We start from the raw sequence: 22,880 nt of genomic DNA, 5'->3' as shown, positions 1-22,880 counted from the left end.
TATCTTAATGTCTTTTCTGCATTTATTGCAAATAAAATAATGATGACTTTTGTGTTTCTTAGGGAAAGTGTACAGTGTGGTGATTGATTGTATCAATTCTGCCCTTCAGGATTTAGACAGAGCTCTAAAACTCAGAGTCCTGGAGAGCAACTTCCTGCAGAAAAGTCATTTTTTCTGACAGGAATTCCACAGTTGTTCATCACAAGTTACGTAATGTATTTTCCAATAGAACATTTCATAAAATTATGTACTGTCATGTATATTTTGTCTGTTTGAATGATATGCCATAGCATCATAGAATCATGAAGGTTGGAAATGACCACCCCAGATCATCAAACCCAACCTTTGCCTAAATATCACCACTAAACTATAACACAAAATGTTACACCATAATCTGTTTTTTGTTAGCTTTATGATAACTAAATTTTAATAGCGACTCCATTGCTCTGGAGGCTACAGACAGACACACTGAAAAATTTCCTATACGTAGAACCTTTTAGTCTAAATAGTCAAGATAAAGGAAAAGAAAATAATGATAAACACTTTTTTGCTTTTTTTCATACTGGGAAATTCCAGCCAGTATCACCTGTAATGCATTTCCAGAATGGACAGTGATATAGTTTTAGCAAAGAACCACAAGCAGTTTGTTGGGTTTTGTATAGCAGTATTTATCTGTTCTGTGGTATTTGTGGCATTCTCTATACTTAGATTGGCAAATGCCACGAATTCCATGATAAATTTAAACACTGTGAGTGATAAATGTCAAGCTTTTAATAGCACCCACTGTCCCTCTGTCACCACATGACCCTATTAGGAGATTGCACAATCACTATCTCTGTATAATTTCTTATACAAGAAATAGCCTTACAGCACTTTCCATGGGAAGATATTTGCTTTGCATAAGCAATGGAACTCTCAGTACATCTCTTGCAAAAAGAAGAGTCTGCAGGATAAATACTATTCCTGATGATTCAATGTGCTTTTTTTTTACAAAAATAAGGTCAGAATGTAGTTTCCTATTTCTGTTAGGTGCCAGTACAATGGACAGGATTCATGATCTTAGTTGAAATTAAATGACAGAAAAAGTTTGATGACAACCGATAGCAATATGTTTCATCAGGAGGAAACGTCTACTGAACTGTTGCTGTAGCCACTAAAATGCAGAATGAGACACCAGAGATCACAAAAATTTTGTCTGGGCATTTTTTACACTTTCAGTAGTATATGATGTACTCAGGATGCATCTGAAAATCTTATCTCTGTGGCACTATTTGACTGTAGATTGTAAAAAGGAAAGATTATTTCACATTGTCACTAAAAACACTTAAGTTCTGATCTCAGAATTCCAAAGTTCTGAGGTTTTCCTCTGCCCACAAAAAAAACCCCTGGAATTCTGTCTTAGGAACAAGGATACAAGATATTCACAGTTTTGTCTTAGTAAAATACCTCTGTGATATTTCTGACCAGAAATATTTTCCTTTCCAACTCAACTATGCTAATTTTCCAGAGAGAAGTACTCATTTGCTGTGTGGTACAGACGTGGTCTCTGAAACTTGTTACCAAGTTAGAGGTACTCTTCCATTGCAAAGTTAAAGGGAAGGCTTATGCAAAATATTTGTATGCACATATATGCACAAATAGGTATAAATATATTTCTGTGTGCGTGTATGTGTGTGTGTTTGTGTGTTATTGCAGAAAAAACTTTGGAGAACCCAGAAATAAATGTAAGAGACAAAAATCACCATCAATAGCATAATTACTCATTTTCCAATGTACAGTGAAGATATCAATTCCACGCAAATCTCTTTCAAATTCCATTCAATTTAACTGCCAAAGTGTATGGGTAAAATATCACAAGACGCTGCATTACTGCAGTTTGTCTGGTTGCCATACAGAGCTGAGCTGCACAAGAGAGCTCAAATTCAATTAAAAAAAATCTGAAATAATTTACACACCAGTAAGACTAGTAGGGCCAAAGATCATTTTTGTAAATTATTGCATCACATATTAAAGCTTCAGTTTTTTACAATACCTTTTATTACAAGGTAAAGGTGTATCTGGACATCTTGTAGTAACTGACCATGGATTGTGACATTTAATAAGCTATACATTAAATAGTTACTACCTATTCATATCTGCAAATGCATTTGGCTTTTCAAATATGGGTTAAAAAATCATTAAGCACTTGTAAGAATAAAAACAGAGATTGTATTTTTCACATTTCTGTGCATACAAACAGGCTGTCTACTATGAGTCCAGCACTTTAACAATGAGGGGAACAAAATGGAAATGGAACATGAATTCACAACCAATGCTGAATTAGTAACTCAACTAGTTAATGACATTAATTTCAATAATCAGTTACTCAAATTGTCAAACTATAACATTATATAATGAAGTCAGAAGTTTAGCACAATAAAATGCTTGCTGATTAACCTGTAACAGAAGACTGGGAAAGCAAAGTTACAGATGCAGAATGACCTTGATTTATCAGGTGGAAAACAATGTTTTGTTGTAGGTGATGTTTCTTGACAAGGAAGGATCACTCAGTTTACATACTAAATTCAAGACATAATTCATGCTTAAGAAGTTAAGTGTTTCGTTCTTATGACTTGTTCAGTGGTTTTTCTTTAAAATGTGTTGAGATTTCTATTTCTGCAAGAACACTTTTCCCCTCTGACTTATCAGATATTCACAGCATTGTAAACACACATGTACACACAGACCCAAAGCAGACAATTTTCACATTTAAGGTTAATGATTCTTACTCTCTTTAGGTTTGGGGTTTGGTTTAGTTTGGTTCTTTTAATACAAAATTGTGACTGCTTTTGAAGATAGAAGTCTGTGTCATGAAAATAATTTATATAATCAAAATTAAAAATAAATAGGTTCTAATGTGAAATTTAGTGTCAGAACTCATCTATTACATAAACATGAGGATATGGCTTGTTTTTCCTAAATGCAGATTCTTTCCTTGATAGCAGATAATGTCAAATCACTGTTCTGGATGCTGTGGAAGATCTCCCCACAAGCACTGGCCCAGCAATATGTGCCTCCCAGACACTTTCCTTCCCAGAAGGAATCAGCTACACTTTCCATCTGTTTGCTGTCTCTGCTGAGGCAGCCACAACCAGCTACAGAGAGCTGTGGGAGGGGGATACCTGCATGGCAGGAGTTGCTGTGCTGCTGCAATTCCACTCTCTCTAGGAGAGCTAGAGTTGGAAGCCCCCTCTAACATTCAGGAGCTCCTTGATTTCCCTGTGAGCACTACCTTTTTGCAAAAGCATGTCCAGGAACCACAATGTAACTCCAAAGGCATTTGGGACCCTTTGGAAAGTAAGCACATGTAGTACACATTATCATAGGCAATGATAATGTCAATGATAATGTTAATCACCCTTACTGGTGATCTAAACCTGAGGGGCTTAGAGACTCAACACTAATCTTTAACCTCTTTCTAACTGCCTTGCTATATTCATCTTGTTTGGTACCTTCCCAGACTTAATATAACATTTACATTTTATATAAATTTATGTCAATAAAGCCTTAAGACATACCTCATCCATTTTTTTTTCTATATGAATATATATCTCCTGGTTAAAAAATGTTTCTGAAATGCAATTCTTCTCCTCTACAAGAGCATACTACCCTGCATTTGGTAGACAATATATATATTGTATTTTGTGAATCCTGCTTTTATGATGAAATATAAAATTGCCACCAGGTATATTAATTTGTGCTAATGCCTACTATATTAATTTCACCCAATATCATTCACACATGACAGCTTAATGATAAATTAAATCCATCCTTTAAATGTATAACAGTATTATAACATTCTTCCAATAATTAACATTGCTGGTTGCTTACTTTTCATGTTTCAGCAATTGTAGCTATCCTCAGGACAAAAACCAAAGGTAATTGGTAGTGTATTAACTGCCTGAATTGCTTCTTTCTGAAGTGGGATTAAATGAGATTTACTAATCACTTAGTTTTATATCTTATTCTCTTTCTTTTGTCTTGATAATGACAGAGGCTTCTGTCGAAGGTTGCTCCAGGGTGAGACAGGGTTCAGCTGTTACAGGAAGCAAGCATCAGTCTCTGCCCAGGTCTCATATACTGTTATCCAACCAGCAGGGTTTTATCTATTTTTTTTCTATTTTAGTGGAAGTATTGTATATTAATCTGGTTGTCACATATATTTAGAGTCATTTAATGATTTCTAAGTATAAAAACCTCTCATTCTGTATTAAAAAATTATCACTCTACAGAATTCAATCATTCAAGCCAAACATTTTCCTATTAGTGCTTTCCCTCAGGCTGACTTTCTTAAAGCTGTAGCTAAAATAGCCTTTTAAGAGAAGATTAGTGCAAAGTAGACAATTCTATTGAATTTATGACTCTGCTACCAATTATTTTAAGGAAACTTTAAGCATAAACAAATGAGTTCTGAAACCTTTCTTTTTTTCCAGTAAAAACAAAAAAAAATATATTTTTTTAAGCAGAATCACAATGTTTTCAGATCCTTAGCACATACTTAATATCGTTATTAAAAGCCTCATGTTTTGATCATAATTCTCAATAGTCCTCAAATACCAACATGCTCAGCTCTATACATGGAAAGTTTTCTTTAAGATCTGAGCCAGCAGTGGTAATACCTTAATGCCCTTCAGTCAAAAGCATAAGTACTGGACAGTTGTTCTGGCTGCCAGAACAGGCAATAAGATTTTGTCTCAGCTCTTACTGATGTATGTCAATATTTCTTAATACTATTTAGCGCTTCTTACTGAATAAAGCTTCTTTATGTAGCTTAAAAATCACGTCAGACTGACTTCCACAGAATTCCTTCCACTTCCTTTCACATACAGAGAAGTAAGAGCTGCAAAGTCAAATAACCAGACACCCTTCAGTGTGGCAGACAGACCTTTTGCCATGTATTCACACTGCTCTTCAAAATATGTGTGATGAATCTATAATTCGGCTAAACATTAATTCTCATTCTTCCATTGAAAGGGCAGCTCATCAAAAGCAGTGAAGGTTGGCTGGTGTCCTTTAGTCTTCAGATCAATGTCAATGTCTTCATTAGGTGTTTCAGAGGTGAAGATTGTTGACCACAACAGGGTTTGGGTACAGATATTTTATAATCTATCTTTTTCAAGGAAATATCCGAAGTAGATTGACCTACCATATAAGTGCTCTGCAGTTAATTTCTGCATCCCATTTCACCATCCTCATTTTGCATAGAAAATGTAAAACACATTAGGTCTTGGAAAATGTTAACAGAAAGCAAAGTTTAACAGTGGCCTCTCTTATCAGTATTTTGAATCCTAGTTGATGTGACTTAATAGTCAAATTCCTCTCAATTAAATTAGATCTACTTTTGCTTCCAGAAATATTAATTATAATTCCCATATAAATGAATTACTAGTTTTCACTTCATTGAGTAGGAATGCATCACTTTCAATTGCCAAATATGGGACTATTGCACTAAAAATTAATGTATCTGGAAAAATGCTGTAAGAAGAGGAAAAAGGGTTAGGTGTTGACACTTTTTTTAGTCCTGTCCTACCTATATGCAAGCACATGACTATTTTGTATAATCCTAGCTGCTCATATCCATTTCCACACACTGCGAATTACACATCCCGAAATGCCTGTGGAAGGAATGTTTCCATCAGACCTGTAATCAGTGGCTTCCTTCAATTCCCTGCTCTTGCCCACATGCTCGGTGGTGAATCCCTGATCAGAGCTGTGAATGTAGTGCCAACTGTTGCCTGCCAGTCCTGACCTGTCAGTCAGAGCCAGTCAAGGCAGGCATCCACTAGGGCTGACTTAGCACGCCCTTTGCATACTTGCCTAACATTTTAAGCTCCAATTAGTTACAATTTATGTCCAGTATCACCCTATTAATTCACACTAATACCTGAGATACCCCTTCTGCCCAGCCAAATCTTTCAAATTAGCAAGCAAGTCAAGCGAAAAAAGTACAATGTTTCTAAACAATGATATGCAAAAGTCATGGGCAAACATCTGTGTTGGTCAGACATCTGGAAGAGTTCCCATGTTTTCAAGACATACAAAATTTCTCCATGGTGTGAACTTCTAAATAATTACCTTCTATGGGAACCTTCTTGACAGCAGTGGAGGCTGTTGACTTTTCCTTAACAGATTCACAGGTTAATAAATTTGTATTTTATTATGGAAAGGCCTATTTGCAGCAACATTTCAGTAATACTGTGCGCAGTATTAGAATGACTATTCCACATTTATGTTTACATTTTTATACTGTTAAAATTTCATTTTTGTGTTTGCTTAAAATATTCAAATGAATGTCCAAAATGTAAAATGTTTTACATGTCATATTTATGTTTAAATTTTTTTATATTTGACAACTCCATCCAACTTCTGTGCCCAACCCCAAAAATATCTAGAAATATTCTGATATTTCAATTACAAGGGGATAGTGGGAAATTTCAGTGGTTCCCCAGTGAAATGCCTTCTAATGATAAGTAAATTTGGGACAAACATTAAATATATCATCATATTTTTGAAAGAGTAAAATTGGTTCTATATAATTACAGATCACATCTAATGACTACTTTTTATGCCTTTCAAGAAAATAAGAGCAAAGAGGAAAAGAAAGTTTCCCAACAAATGTACAAATTATTTTTTTTAATTAGGATTGGATTATAAAATTAGCATAAAGTCTTATCTTTTCAAACAGCTCTGATGAAGCTCAGCTAACTACATACAGAATTTGATACATGCTTTAACTGATTTCCTAAATAAAACTTAATCGTATTCCAGTCTGTACATAGTTCAAACTATGACACTCACAGGTTCCATTGCTTTTATGAAAATGTCCCAGATCACTCTGTACTTCCCTTTTTAGTTACTACTTTTTGAAAAAAGAAAAATCAAAGAGCCCAGTTATAAGAAGTCTTGGTGAGGAACACAAATGCCCATGGAAAGTGTGCAGTTTATGACTGTGGTATCTGGGTCAAATAGCAAAAAAGGATAGCAAAGATTAAGGATTAAAAATTGCCTAAGACACATGAATGATGATGTGACAATAATTGTGATGGTAATAATTGTAGGTTTATACAGCAAAAGTTTGATTCTCGTGCATTAGTACAATAAAGATTCACTTCTTTATCTCTGGCTTTGAAGGGATAGGGGAAGATGAGTAAGCTGTCAGTTTCAATTAATGTTTTGTCATAAATATTTATAGCCCATGGAAAACAATTGTATGATTCTTTAGGATTGAGTTAATTATTTATAAATCACATTCTAAATGTATTAACATAATTATTTTATAGAAGCTTTGGCTTTTAATAAGTGAATATTAAAATATCTGAGTTATAATAAATTAAATAGAAGAATCTCTCTAAATTGAGTGAGTGAGTGAGTATGAGAGGTTTCCTTTCACTTGTTCCACTCACTGGGTCTCCCCTAAGGCTTTTTCTTTATAAGCCTTGAAATATATTGCTTCTTTTGTTCCAAGTTTCAAAATTAAAACTATGAAATGTAAATTCTTACTAATAGAAAACCATGACCTAACATGTCTACATCAGTTAGGACATGAATGCAGTAAAAGTATTCATAGGTCTGATGGGAGTTTCCAAATCCCAGGGATTTAGTCTTATTTTTCTGACAAAAAAATACTTTAAATAAAACAAAAGACAATAATTTGTAGGTTGCAAGTCCCAGATCTCGTTTATTTATAAAGCAATAAATATTAGAAGCACAAATAAATTGCACGGGTGTGTAAACAAACTGTACAATGACTGAAGAGTTCGGGAAGGTTTGCCAGAAGACTCCAAGAAGCATATTGTCGTCATCCTGAGTGGGAAGTAAATTGAGGAGGGGAGTGCTTAGAAGCACTTGCGGTGTACAATGGATGGGCCAGCTTCATCATACTCCTGTTTACTGATCCACATTTGCTGGAAGGTGGACAGAGATGCTAGAATGGAGCCACCGATCCAGACAGAGTACTTGCGCTCAGGAGGGGCAATGATCTAGGATAAAGAAAAGCAACAATATCCTCATTTCTGAACAGTGAATCCATATCATCAACACTACACACCGCTAGGTATTTCCTTGAGCAAGTAAAGAACTTTTCTGTAACAGTATTGATCTTCAGCAGCTCTTACAATACATCTGTAATCATATTTGCTTCTTTTCTAACACTTTCTTCTAACCAACGTAACTATTCAGATTAAATGGAATTTCTGCTCGTCTGTCCATCAGCCGTGGATCTCATTTTTGAGTTGTTCCTATAACCCAGTTTAATGAAGCAGACATTGTCTCCATCTTTATCCACATTTTTATAAAACAGAGTCAAATTCCTTACCTTGATCTTCATAGTGCTAGGAGCAAGAGCAGTGATTTCTTTCTGCATGCGGTCAGCAATGCCAGGGTACATTGTTGTACCACCTGAGAGGACGTTGTTAGCATAGAGGTCCTTACGGATATCAATATCACACTTCATGATGCTGTTATAGGTAGTTTCATGGATACCAGCAGATTCCATACCTTGAGAAAAAAAAGACAGTAAGCCAGTGAATTATACTCCATGAAACGAAACTATGGCATTTTTCATCATCATTAATATGAACTTCAATGGCCTTTTTCTTGTAAAAATGCTTCCTGATTATTAAATGTTACAGAAAAATATACAAAAAATAGAATTACAAAACTAATTTAGGAAGTGAACATTATTTGTTAGAAAAGGTAAGAATAATAATGCATGTGCAAAGGCAAGAGACTTAAAATATACAGTAAGATAAGTAGATACATGAGATAAACTCATTTACTATACGGCAATGGAAGAAGGGTATCAAGAGCAGAAAACACAAGTACATGTCAGTCTCACTAAAAGAATTAGTTGAATATAGTAAAGACAGCAAATGAAGACAATAAAAATAGTAGAACTAAAGAAGACAATAGTAACTTCTTCAGTCTACTCAAAATGTAGTCTATACTACTCAGAATCATCAAGGCAAGACATAACCATGACACAGAATGAGATACTAGTACTTGATGTTAAGAAAAAAAGGAACAAGAAGCAAGTGTTTGTAGGTTGCATTCCAATTTGTTAATTTTAACAGCTGCATCCTGAAAGGGCTGACACTGGATCCAGTAAGAAGTCAGCTGATGAACAACTGCCTGTACTGCTTGGGACTTAAGAGTATAAACACTTGCTGTATCCGTCAGCTGCATGCACAACCAGCAGGGACACCATCTTCTCCGGGGGAATTTTAATTACAGTGTTTATAAATATACACACACCTTCACTCCACATCCTTCCCCTCTCTGACACTTCACTTTGTGGAAATAGATACTGTTTTGAGTGTAAGCCTTACAAATACATTTCTGAAAGCTTTTCTTGCCATCAGTGATACAGAATTAAAAAACAGCTTGAGTCAAAAGGGACCCATGAAGATCATGGAGTACAACTCCTTAATGATGACATCGTAACTGTGTTTTATCACTAAAAAAACCTTGAACTAAAACTTGCAACAAGAGCCTGGAACTCAGCTAATTACCAGATGAGCTCACATCAAGCCCATCTTACAGGAACCAAATTATCTAAATTATTATTCATTCATGCCTGATTTTGTGCCAAATTTAGGTAAGCAGGAAGAGGAGTGAGGCACCTTCCAAATATTCGGATTCATTCATACCTCCTACAGAAAGGAGAATTTCCTGGGCGCACTTACCAATAAAGGATGGCTGGAATAAGGTTTCAGGGCAGCGGAAACGTTCATTACCAATTGTGATCACTTGACCGTCAGGCAATTCGTAGCTCTTTTCCAGAGAGGAGGAAGAGGCAGCAGTGGCCATTTCATTCTCAAAGTCCAGTGCAACATAGCACAATTTCTCCTTGATGTCACGAACAATCTCACGTTCAGCTGTAGATACAGGAGAATCAAATCAAGCTTTGGATAAGCATAGTACTAGAGATGATCAGCCAAGAGAGACATGAGGATTTTCACGGTAGATAAAAGCTGAAGGACTGACCTGTTGTCACAAAGGAGTAGCCACGCTCTGTGAGGATCTTCATGAGGTAGTCAGTCAGATCCCTGCCAGCCAGATCCAGACGCATGATAGCATGAGGCAAAGCATACCCTTCATAAATAGGTACATTGTGGGTGACACCATCTCCGGAATCAAGGACAATACCTGGGAGAGAAATGCCAGAGAGCAGCTGAAATCACCTAGCAAATGCTTAGAGTCCTTACACACAGGAAGTAGCGAAAAACCCAACAAAGGATTTTTTTAGCATAATTCTTTTTCAGTCACAAATATCTTTCTAATCCTTTCTGCCTTTGCCTGCCTGGACATTCCTGTGGGGTGTGAATTTTCCCACAGAATAACTGTTCCATACATATTCTAAGAAAATCCATAAGACCAGTCTTCCACCACTATTATACTGAGCAGTAAGAGTATTTACAATAGTGACTGTCTTGATCTGATAATGGGTGTCTCTTGGTCCAGTTTAAACCCTTAAACAGATGTAACACTTTTGTAACTGCAGTATTCCTACAGGAATGTCTCTTCATTTGCACCACAACAAGCAGTGGCACAGGCAGTTCCATGATGCCTCTCCAAAAGCAATGCAAATTGTCTCTGGAAAGAACAATGTGGACTTATTTTGTACTGGCTTTTATGCTACTGTTATCAATTGCTATAAACTAAAAATATTTGTTTTTCTGTAAATTAAAGAATTTATGGAAATGGAAATGGAAATGGAAATTTGGAATGGAAAGGAAGGAGATCTCCTGAAAGGAAATAGGATCAAAGTGATGTTTATTTGTTTAATTTTACCTGTTGTACGACCAGAAGCATACAGGGACAGGACAGCCTGGATTGCCACATACATAGCAGGTACATTGAAGGTCTCAAACATTATCTGGGTCATCTTTTCACGATTAGCTTTAGGGTTCAAGGGGGCTTCCGTGAGCAAAGTAGGGTGTTCCTCAGGGGCCACACGGAGTTCATTGTAGAAAGTGTGGTGCCAGATCTTTTCCATATCATCCCAGTTGGTGATGATGCCATGTTCGATTGGATATTTCAAAGTAAGGATACCTCTTTTGCTCTGAGCTTCATCACCCACATAGGAATCTTTTTGACCCATACCAACCATAACACCCTAAGGGAAGAAAACACAGAAAAACATTATTTGAGGAAGACAACATCACAGAGTCAAAACAACTACATCACAGACAACCAGCTGAGTCAGGAGAGGTTTAGGTTGGATATTAGAAAAAAGTTCTTCAGCCAGAGGGTGGTTGGGCACTGGAACAGGCTCCCCAGGGAAGTGGACACAGCACCAGCCCTGACAGGGTTCAAGAAGAATTTGGACAATGATCCCAGGCCCAGGCCTGTCCCATGCAGGGCCAGGAACTGGACTTTGATGATCCTTGTTGGTCCCTTCCTAGCCAGGGTATTCTATGATTCTGCAATTCTAATTATCTTACTTTCAAGAAAGGTACAAGCAGTCACACCTCTGAAAGGCTGTTTGGGAAAATAAATTTAACATTATTAAAATATTAAGTCAACAGAATCTGAGGTGTTCTTATAAAATCCTTTTTCCTTCCATGAGATGAATGGATTTTCCACCATTTATAATGCACCTCTTATTTTCAACTGTTTATTTTTGGTCCAAAAATTTGACTGAAAGTAAACTGCACAATATCATGAGCAGGAAAAGGAATTTGTAAGCAGAAAGATACAGAGAGAAATTAGCATTCTACTGATCGAAGATACTTCATATTACTATGCAGCCTTAGCAATAATTTATCCAGGATAAAAAAAATTACAAAAAAAAATTCAAATATTAAAAAAAAAAAATAAAGCAGCAGCATTTTAAACTTTTTACCAAGGAAATTGTAGGAGAAAAAGGAGGTATGGGACAGCCAAACTGGGAAGTTAAGGAAACACTGGCCAGACCGAATCACCAATACTATCGCAAGAGGTGAGCAGAGGAGAGGGCAGGATTTTGGGGACAGCACAGCAGAACTGAGGGGAAAGGGGGAAAGTGGAGGCGACGCCTAGAGAGAGGGCGATGCTCCGTCCTGCCGCGGTCCTGCCTCTGAATTTACCTGGTGCCTAGGGCGACCGACGATGGATGGGAAAACGGCCCTGGGGGCATCGTCTCCGGCAAAGCCCGCCTTGACCAGCCCCGAGCCGTTGTCGCACACCAGTGCAGTGGTTTCCTCGTCGTCACACATCTTCGGAAGGAAGCACGAACCTGGAAAACAGCACGGTGGCACGGTCAGAGCCCCGCGGGCAGCCCCTCCGCGTCCTCCCGCCCGCCGTCCCGGAGGGCACCGCCGGATCGCTGCGGCGGGAGCGGGAAATTTGAGTCATCCCGGAGGATGCTCGATGGCTCGTGAGCAGGGCTCTACACGGGATCCGTCAGCCGCTTTCTCCTGCGCGCTTCAAAAACCGCCCCAGACTTGAAAGACGCTCAGTTAGGGCGGATCCGTCATCAGCGGATCCCTTTGGCAGCAGACCGAAAAGGGCGAGAAGGCTTTTGAAATCGCAGAGATCTGTCCTGCCCGGAGCGCTTCGCGGGCGGCCGATGCTAGGCGCGGGGCCGGGGCCGGGGCCGGGGCCGGGCGGAGTCCCCGGCAGAAGCAGCGCTCAGCCGGGAGCTGCACGGCCCGAGCTCCGGCTGCACCTGCACCACCGGCGTCCGCCGCCCGGCGGTGCCTCCGGTCCATCCCTCCCATGGATTCCATCCCGTCCCGTCCCGTCCCGTCCCGTCCCGTCCCGTCCCGTTCCATCTCACCCAGTGCCTCCCCGCCCGCCCCTCGGTGCCGCCGCGCTACTCACCAGACCAGCACCGGCGGCGGGGGGGGGGCAGCGGAGGAGACCCTGGGTGCTGGCTCTGCGGAGACGCCCCAATTTATACCCCCCGAGGGACAGCGTCGTCCGGGGCCGCGGCGGGCCGGGGCAGCCACCTTGTCCTTATTTGGTCGGCTCCGCGCCACTGAGCGGCCGCGCAGCCATGAATGGAGCCGGGCCAGCCCCGGCCAGCGCGGCCGTCCGGCCCATGTAAGGCAGGCGCGGGGCAGCGCGGCCCCAGCGGCCGCATGGCCAAATAGGGAGCCCAGCGCAGCCCCCGGGGGTCAGCGCCGCCGGGCAGGGGCCGGGAAGGGGCCGGGAAGAGGCCAGGAAGGGGCCGCAGTGCCCGCAGCCCGGCTCGGCCCCGGGGTCAGCGCCCGCCGGTGCCCGGCCAGGTGCGGCGCCTCAAACTCGTGATGCTCGGGCTTGGCGGAGGGTGCGAGGGAAGTCGAACGGGTGTTTTCTCCCCCTGCTTTTCGTTTTTCCACCGAAAAAACAAAGGCCAGTCGACTTTCTACTTAAAGAGTGATGAGGTTACTTCGGTGCCAACAACTGTGGCTCCTCTCCTGCGTGGAGGCTGCGTCTGCTCTCTGTGTTGCCTTAGGAAGGAGCAGTGCACACTCAATTTCTTTTAAACTTTGATGAGCACACGCTGCAAAAATCACCCATTTCTCTGCTTTTGGCTGACATCTATGGCTTAAAATGGGATGTTCTCATTTATGTTAATATGCATGTACTTAAACTTCTCATTTTTGCTATTTTAATGCACACCAGATCAGTAAGAGATAGTGATATGTCTAGGGTGGAGGGCAAGATATGGGAATAGCTTGGACAACACCCAGCTGTGGTACTGATGTAATGTGACAGTTGTTTTTCTGCTCAGTTGTTGAATGTTTCAACATTGATAATTTGTTACAGCGGTGGAACCTAGAAAATCCATGTGTCTTCAGGACTTTTTTTTGTTTGTTAAAAATAGAAAGACTGGAGAGGCATCCCTTGAGTGGGTTTGGCCTGGCATGTGAAAGCAGAGATTGTCAACTCATGTCCCAGAGAAACTCATTATAATGTGGAGTACAGTGTCCTCCAGGAGCTCGGCTTGTAAAATGCCCTATGTCTGCCTGTGAATCAATGCTAGGATGCAGGGGGAGAATTGGGGTTTGGGACAGAAGGGAATGGTGAGCTTCAAAGTCAAAAGATGAACACTCAATTGGATCAACTGCTTAAACACGGGTCCAGTTTATGAGATGCCATACAAAGGCTGGCAGACATCATGTGGGTATATACATCTTAAATTGTGTGGAAGGAAAGAACTTGTGAATGCTACACAACCTGCAGTCTGGGGCTTTGAGGAATGTTGGGGGTAGAGCAATCTTTGCACAGTGCTTTAGCTCTGACAAAGCATAGGACAATTGGAAATTCCTATTTGTTTCTAAACGATATCCAAAGGGGGCGTCAGAGACTCTCAGGCTTTAATTTCTACTGAAATCAGACATTGTGCTTGTTTCTAGCACAATTAATGAGGTGGTTAGCTCCACCCCAACCCCAGTTTATCTTGGGTTTGTGCCCAATTATGAGCACAACTCTGAAAGAGATGGTAGCAGCAAACTTCTTGGATATTAATAGCTCCTGCTTTTCTTTAAATGCCATGAAGAAAGAGAACCTGTTCCAGGTGAGACACCATTTGTGTACAGAGTCGTGTATGTATATTTAATACATCAGTATATATAAATATAGATGCACATATATATTTTATATACATGTATTTATTCTGTATATATATTGCTTTTTCCTTTTTCTTAGCTACCTAAGAAAGGCTGTGTAGGACTGTGTAGGAAATGCAGTGACCTCAAAAGGTCAAAGCAGCAAAACACTGCTTGAATGCCTCTGCTCTCAACAAACTTTAGCTCTTTGTTTGTTTTGTCTTGATGGAAAATCAACCAACATCAATACTGGTGCAATAGGAACTGCAAGCAAGTATATATTTATCTAAATTGATCAGGCACATGTAACAGACTCTTGGAAATATTTTGGTGGTAACGATGCCTATTTATACAAGAATTGATATATATGCAAGGATTTCTAAGCATATACACCCTGGAACAGAGCACCCTTTCAAAGAAAAAAATACCATATGCTCATTTCAGTTTTAAAAAGTCAGCATATTTTACCCCATGGTAAATTGCCATATATAGTTTAAATCTGCCTCTTTTTTTCCCTAGCACATCTTTTGTACAGAAACCATATAATGTGAGTGATTGAGCAGCTTCGCCAGCACTAGAGATTAGTTTACAGTGTTATCTCAGCTGTTGCTTGGTTCAGAGGTGTTGCAGTATTTACATAGAACGCCACTGCTGATAGCTGCATTGAATTCCTCCCCAATCAGACCCTCTCTGACACATCCTGCATTCCCTCTGGCTAGAGACAGACTCTTCTGAAACTGAGACAGAGTCAGCTCTCACTGAAAAAAATCTATGAAAAAGTTTGTATTTTCTTGTTTACTTTCTAACTAATTTTTTGCTTTCTCTACTGTCTCCTCAAGTTTTACATTTCTAATCCAGCAGAACTCACAGTTAGGATCCTGATGCACTTGAGAACTCGGCTACACACCAACACACTCTCATATATTGCAAGATCAAATGAAAAGGGCACCACACAACATGCATAATTTCAAAATATAATTTCCTTCTTCGTAGCCCTCAAAAGTTGCCCAGCTAAAGTTATTCCTTTGGCCAAAATAATTGTGCTTTCTGCTGTAAAGTGCTATCACTGCCTCAAGTAATCCAGAGAAGCAAAAACCTATGAGGTATGTTATGTAATGTAATCTACAGGAAAAACACTCTAGCTCTGACTGACCAGGGCCCCCACATGCTGTGCACATTCTCATGACTTAGCTGTTGGGAGTGACCCCAGAGACAAGGGAAACACAGGCAGTACAGGGTGTTGGAGAGCAGGCAGATCTGCAGTGGATGTGATCTGCATGCCCCTAGAACAGTCTGAACACACAGGAACATGAAGCTTCAATGTGTATGATTATTAATAGTAGGTCAAAATTAAATATATGTATGTCTGTATATATTGAGAGAGGTGTATCCATATAAATAGGAGACATATGCATATAGGCAAAACTGGATGTATTCAACCAACAAGACATTATTGTGACTGCAGCCAATATCAGAACATGAGTCCTTACCTCTGCATGGTAAAAATATGAACAAAAAAAATAGCACTGTGATCTTATGATGCCTAGAAATCCTCACAACTGCTATTCAGATTTTGACTAAAAAATATGAAAGCTTAAAACTGTATCCATGATTCTTTAAAAGCTTCAAAGCATAAAACACTAATTACAACAGACTTCAGATTATTCACAGTACTTAGCAATGCATTCAGAAATTGCAAATGTGTAGGATCAGGTCTTCTCTATATTTTTTCGTTCAGCCTTTCAGTTTATGATTTTTTTGTATAAATGTCCCAATAAAATCAATAAATTTTTCATAATAAAGCAAAGAATTTTATATAGAGTATATCCTGACCTAGCAGGTTTTAGAGCAACTTCTCACTTAAAATCTGCTATTTCTAAATCAAATGGATGTTGACATATAAAATATGTCCTAGCACAGAGCCAAATGTTACCTCTCTTAAGCCTCAGGCCAGTGTAGTCTTTGACAGAAACTTTACATTTTCAAGAATAAGAAGAAAATGCCATTCTGACAGGTTTTCTTTTATCTCTTCTGTCTCACAACAGCTGTTTGGAGCTATATGGTCTTTAGAAGTATAAGCAGCATTGCAGCAGAGTCTTGTTGATGGGCAGAAGTCCTGATCAGATGAGAATACCAAACATGCAATATATGAAGAAAATCACTGTCATGCAATATATGATGAAAATCCTCTGTCACAAAGGAGCCATGTGTTGTTATCAATGTCTGTGCAGTTATAAATCTGTGTATGCAGGCATACAAAGAGAAGGCAGTTCTGCAGTCACCACAAATCTGAAATTATTCCTTATGAAACTACTGAAGTTTTGAACCTCCCAAGTAAGAAATCTTTCTCCTAGAAGAGAGTCTTCCAATTTAATAATTACATTGTCTGGCAAATCTTTCCAGACAATTCTTTGGGTGTTCTCCTTTCTTAGTTATGTTTCATCCACTCTAGTACTAGCCCATGTTTCTTGCTTCATATATTCCTTGTCTTCTCAGCATTTAAACCTTCCACATAATTGCAGGCTCTTATTATCTCTCTGCATCTTTCTCTCACTCACTTATGTGCTGCTGCACTTCTATAATTAACCTAAAATATCTGAAGTGTGCACTGAAAGGCTAAAATCATGAGGTGGGCACTGGGGGTTAGAGATGTAGCTAGAAAATCTTGTTGTGAGGCTTAGAAGTTCACACATGGGCAGCATAAGTGGAGGTGAGTGGCAGTCAAAGGAATTTGTTCTTCTAAGTCTCTCACTCTCCAGAAGTATTATTTGCCACATATCAGTTCCAAAGGAAGGATGAGACTCTTCATTACATTCTTACCCTTTTGCAGTGCAAAGAGAGCTCAGAGTGTGACAGATTGGGCAAATGTATCTGTGCCCTATCCATTTATTGCTTTGCAAATTTAGCATTTTGAAAACTGCTACCAGATCATTGCTGTGAGCAGATGCAAATTTACTGCCAGTGGTGGTGTTTCCAGCACACTGCTGCAACCTCCCAAGGTAGTCACATTCTTTACTGTAAGCCCTTCTGCAAGGTCTGAGTCGCAACCACCTCTGGCAGCTCATGTTTAAGCTGAGTAGTGAGGTTGACACACCTGAAGTACAGGATGCCATCCAGAGGGACCTGGACAAGTTCAAGAATTGTGCCCATGGGAATCTCATGGATTTTCACAAGACCAAGTGCTGGTGCTTCCCCTGGGTCGGGGCAACCCCAGTATCATCAGCACAGGCTGGGGATGGACAGATGGAGAGCAGCCCTGCCCAGAAGGACCTGGGAGTGCTGCTGGCTGAGAGGCTGGACATGACCCAGCCATGGGCACTGCCAGCCCAGAGAGCCAAGGGTGTCCTGGGCTGCATCCAAAGCAGCGTGGGCAGCAGGGCCAGGGAGGGGATTCTGTCCCTCTGCTCTGCTCTGTGAGACCCCACCTGCAGTGCTGCCCCCAGCTCTGGGGTGCCAGCACAGGAACGACATGGACCTGCTGCAGTGACTCCAGAGGAGGAACACTGACATGATCAGAGGGATGGAGAACCTCCCCTGTGAGGAGAAGCTGAGAGAGTTGGGTTGTTCAGCGTGGAAAAAAGGCTTTGGGGTGACCTAATTGTGGTCTTCCAGTACCTGAAAGTAGCCTACAAGAAAGATGGAGAGGGACTTTTTACAAGGGCCTGGAGAGGGACTTTTTACAAGGGCCTGGAGAGAGACAGGACAGGAGGGAATGACTTCAAACTGAAAGAGAATAGATTTAGATTAGACATTTGGAAGAAATTCTTTTAATATGAAACTATAGGATCTTGAATCTACCAGCTGCTGCAAAGTGCAAGTTTCCAGACTGTTTCTCAGCTGCATTTTAGTCTTCCAGAACCAGAGACAGATGTCTCATGATTACAACAAAAGCAGCAATTAAACAGTCAATTTTAATTGCATTCTCACTAAAGAATTAACCTTTAGTAGAAGAAACAATCAAGTACTTGCTTTTCTGTTAACCTCTCTACATTCATTTGCTTGTACTGTGTGTGAAAGCAGGAGCAACATTTCTTAATCTGCATATACTAAGGAGAGAAGGAAGTGATGCTTTCCTGATGAGAAGCTAAGCTTCAGCAGGATGAAGTTACACTGAAAATTAGCAATTTATGTAAGAATTGAATCCCACTTCCGAAGACCTATTCTGCCATTGAATAAGAAGCATTTCATTGCTCTCTGATAAGAGTACGTAAGATTTTCTGAATCTGTGGTGCATGCAGAGAGTTTGCTTTGCCACAATTCATAGATATATTTTTCTAAAGAAATGTTGTGTTACAACACCCATGGATTCTGCTGATGCTATTAGGAACACAAAGATGAGTATTTGGTGAGTCTCATGAAATTGTGAAGGCTCCCACATATAATTTTACAAACCTGTGAGATGATTTAGATAAAAGCTTCTCAGTTATTAACAGAGGGTGTAGCTACACTATGTTACATGGATTTGAAGTAAGTGGATTCAAGTGTAGAACTGGATGATGCAGAGATTGGCTTAGAACTTTCTGGAAAAATAATTTATCTTGATAAAAAACCAAAGCTCCTTCAAAATACTTTTACCCCAAAAGTCTGCAACTCCATTTTTCAAAAAATGCTCTCAAGTCAGCTCATTTCACTTACTTACAGTTTAAAAAAATCCACAAAGTTACAGATTTATTTTGCAGAAAAACACTATCTGAATTATGAAATTTTTAAAAAAAAGGTGGAAACTATTTTTTCACAAATTTTTTTCTAAGTATTTTCAGTATTTTTGTCCCTCAGACAAATTCAGTAGAAAAATTATTTTTGTCTCACTGTTTTCAAAAGATGAAAAATTATCTTAAACATAACAGTTTATTAAGCAAAACTAAAATTCTGGTAACCAAAATGAAAATTCTCTGGAATCTTGCTGACCATTAGATTCCTAGAAAATTCAGCAATTAGAAATTAAGCAACTTGCTACAAGATTGAAGAAGCTTCCACAATGTTACCTTATAAAGAGAGTTTATGCAATAAAAAAACCATAAGAGTAAGTTCATATATTGTGATTGCATATCACATTAGAAAGGTGAATTTTATCCAACTTTTTCCATTCATTTCTCCTTATGCCTAGTAAGAGAGAGAGAGAATAATTCAAAAACTTACACTTATCAGTGAAGTGATCATTGTATAATACGAGTTCCATTTCCTGAATTTTCAGTCAGCCACTGGATCACAAATTTTACTTTCACAGGGAACTTATATGGCTACCTTTTTTTTGTGTAGGTATGGCTTAGGCTTTTTACCAGATTCTATCAATAGTTACTTGCATAGCATGTTTTATAAAGAACACCCAAGTACTTACAAAATCAATATCCTACAATGAGCTGTCTTCAGTAATGCAATCTTAATTCCAATCCAGAATTTCCATAATATATTCAGTACAACTAATAAGAATCCATAGCAGACTGACATTTTTCATTTTACCAATAAAATATATGTGTCATATTTTAACTGTACTGACAGACTTTTAAGATCTCAGCATTTATTAAGCTACTCATATGAAGTACCTACAGGCTAAACAAACAAATACCACAACAAAAAATCAGAGTGAAATGAGAATAGCAAACCCACATTTTAAGCCATTAAACAATGCTTGGTGATGGAAACAATTTCAGTGAACTAAAAATGGATTATGTCCAGGGTTTAATAATTTCCTAAATAGTATTCTAGAATGACAGTAGGAATTATTTTCTACCAGTACTTATTTGGCACTTATTTATTTAAAGTCCTAACTACAGAAAAAAAAAAAAGTCAGGGTGTCCCTCACTTCTTGCTAAAAAGCCCTGTTTTATACAAGATTCAGCATTTACCAAGATTTCATTAACATTATAGAAAATGGGGCATTTCTGAGTTACTTGTAGAACAGAATGCTGGATTTCCAATGTATTGGAATACTTTTTTTGAGCTACTATCATCCTTTACATAGGAAGTTATGTTACTGGCTCATCAAACCTAGTAATTATTTATGCTTGTTACAAAGATGTCTAAAATTCAAATTTCAGTTAGCATTTTGTATAAATTTGTCCAGTATGTACTACAGCTAGGAGTTGTAGACAGGGAGCAATAGAATTTTCCATTGAAAATACTGTTAAGGAATAGCTAAAAGTTCTATTGATTTTCATTCATCCGGCAAAGAATTGACAAACAGGAACTATTCTAAGCTTGGGAACAGTGATCCTTTGCAGGTGGGGGCTTGAATCATTGCAGAATCCTGGAAAACTTCGGGGGGGGAAAAGGTCAAAATTGAAAAGTTAAATGCATATTCAAGGAACAGGTAATCTACCTAAAATCTCATCAGTTCAAGATCAGAGAAAGTACCAGATGGAAATCAGTAAAATCTCACTGGCAAAAGTTCATAATTTAAGTCAACTGGGGAAGATGTTGCTGAAAATACAGTTTTAATAGGTTGCCTTAAGCATAGTAGATGTTTGGGGTGGGGGGTGGGAGAGGGGGAAGAAAGGTCAATTCGGTGGTTCACAAAGCAATTATTTCACCATGAAATATTTTCTAAAATAATACACATAGTTCAACCAAGGGCAGTCACCACAAGGAAAATCTAAATGTTTTCCTACTTAGCAAGATGGTATCTAAACTACCCTCAGAGAATTTGCTCTCATGATAAGCAGTTATTTCCCAGTGCAAAATGTCTTGGGAAGACCAAGATATTGGATATACACTTGACATGAAGAAAATTTCAAATATAGCAAACTGCATTTCAAAACGAGACAAAATGGCCCTAAGACAAATGATTCGGCAATGACTAGTAAAAAAGAACAGTTATTTGCTGGGGGTTCCAAAACATCTCACCTATTGCAGGTGGAACCAACACACCTGTGCCAATTCTCTAGATTCCTGCTGAGTGAGAGGCAACAAAGAATTAAGTATGCAGCACCTCCAGCCTACCTTACATTTTGAATGCTACACAGTTTTTTGAAAGTAACAGCTAAAATCTATGATGCTTTCAAAAAAAATACCATTTTAAGGGTAAAGGCCTTAAATACAGTATCTCTTCTGAAATGTAAATTTTGTTAAAACTTTTGGAAACTGGAAAGAAATACTTTGTCTTGTGTAAGGTTCATCTACACTGTTTCTTTTTCTGTCATTCATGCGCAAGCTGATTCCCAGGGAGGACCCTGTGACAACTCAGATGAAAACTATCTAAATGGCTGCTGTAAGAATTAAACTATTATACTCAGAATGCAGGTTCTAAGAACTCGAATCCAAGAAAAATGGGAATTAATTACAGAAAATTCAGAAACACTATATGTTTGAGAAAAAATCTTTTGAAGACAGCTTAAGGAATTCATAAAAACTGCACTAAAATTTTTAATAAACTCTCACTGAATTTCTAGGCTTTGGAATAAGCCCAAGAAGAGTTGTTTAGGTTTATTTCCTTTCAAATTAAGAAGGAAACAACAACTATTTATAGTTAAATAGAAGGCATGAATGCCCAAGGATAAAGAAATATTTATTTGGTAGAAATACAACTAGCATACTTACTCTGGCCATTAATTATGAATCATTGTGTACCCTACAAAACTTAATTTAGATTGTCACCTTGCAAGGATACTGTAACAGTTCAAACCCCAGCAGAAACTGAACTATTTCTATTGAACCAAGGAATTGACATATTATTTTGCTGAGTCAATTTCCATAACACGAGGAAGAAGATGCACTTCCATACAAGCATAAAATAAATTCAAGATTAAATAAATAATAGGATGAATATTGAAAATTTCTAAATATATTCTGAAAATTCCAGTTGGCCTGAAGCATATACACTAAGGAACATATAAACTAAACGAGGTCTCAAAGCCTGAACATTAAGAGAAAAAGATAGAATATACACTGTAATTATAGTCTTGGGCTAGCTAACAACCTGCCTTTGTCCTAAAGTCAGTAGTTTTTCTGGATCTTCAGAGGTCTTCCAGTTTGATGTAACTAAGATGTCATGCTTCTTAGTGAATTTTAAACTCCTAAAATTCCTGTGAGGCTTTTAAGCATAAAGCAATGAGGTACAGGTTAAATGACTTATTGATAAACAGGAAATAATTAATGAACCCAAAACCCAAAAAATTTTTCTTAGAAGTACCACTCCAGTGTTTTAAGCATAAGTCCTACAGTCCTCAAATTTTCTAATTATCCCCCATTCCTACTAGTGTTTTGGGATGTGCTGTTTTACAGATGACTTTAACATGATGACACAGTAGTCAATATGAAGAAATTCCTTTGCTCAGCCATATTTTCCAAGCTGATCTGCTTGAAAGCCCTAGAAAGTACAGCTGGTTT

At 38.7% G+C, this 22,880-nt stretch overlaps 1 protein-coding gene across 4 annotated transcripts; it reads right to left on the bottom strand.

Annotated features, from left to right (window-relative positions):
- Window positions 1-7,874: 7,874 nt before the first annotated feature.
- ACTC1 (actin alpha cardiac muscle 1) lies at window positions 7,875-12,236 on the bottom strand. 4 transcript variants are annotated; one of them, XM_062495714.1, is made up of 7 exons: window positions 12,108-12,236; window positions 11,029-11,155; window positions 10,831-10,917; window positions 10,024-10,185; window positions 9,723-9,914; window positions 8,354-8,535; window positions 7,875-8,018 (listed from the first exon to the last, which is right to left on the bottom strand). In XM_062495714.1, exons 1-7 carry the CDS (start codon window positions 12,234-12,236, stop codon window positions 7,875-7,877), a joined length of 1,023 nt encoding a protein of 340 aa, XP_062351698.1. The 4 variants fall into 4 exon arrangements, with proteins under 4 accessions (XP_062351698.1, XP_062351697.1, XP_062351699.1 ...); XM_062495713.1 differs by having other exon boundaries at window positions 10,831-11,155; XM_062495715.1 differs by lacking the exon at window positions 11,029-11,155 and having other exon boundaries at window positions 10,831-11,026.
- Between the last annotated feature and the right edge of the window lie 10,644 nt (window positions 12,237-22,880).

The sequence above is a fragment of the Cinclus cinclus genome, chromosome 6 (genome assembly GCF_963662255.1).
Source record: "Cinclus cinclus chromosome 6, bCinCin1.1, whole genome shotgun sequence".
NCBI lineage: Eukaryota > Metazoa > Chordata > Aves > Passeriformes > Cinclidae > Cinclus > Cinclus cinclus.
This window is presented reverse-complemented; position numbering and strand designations above follow the sequence as displayed.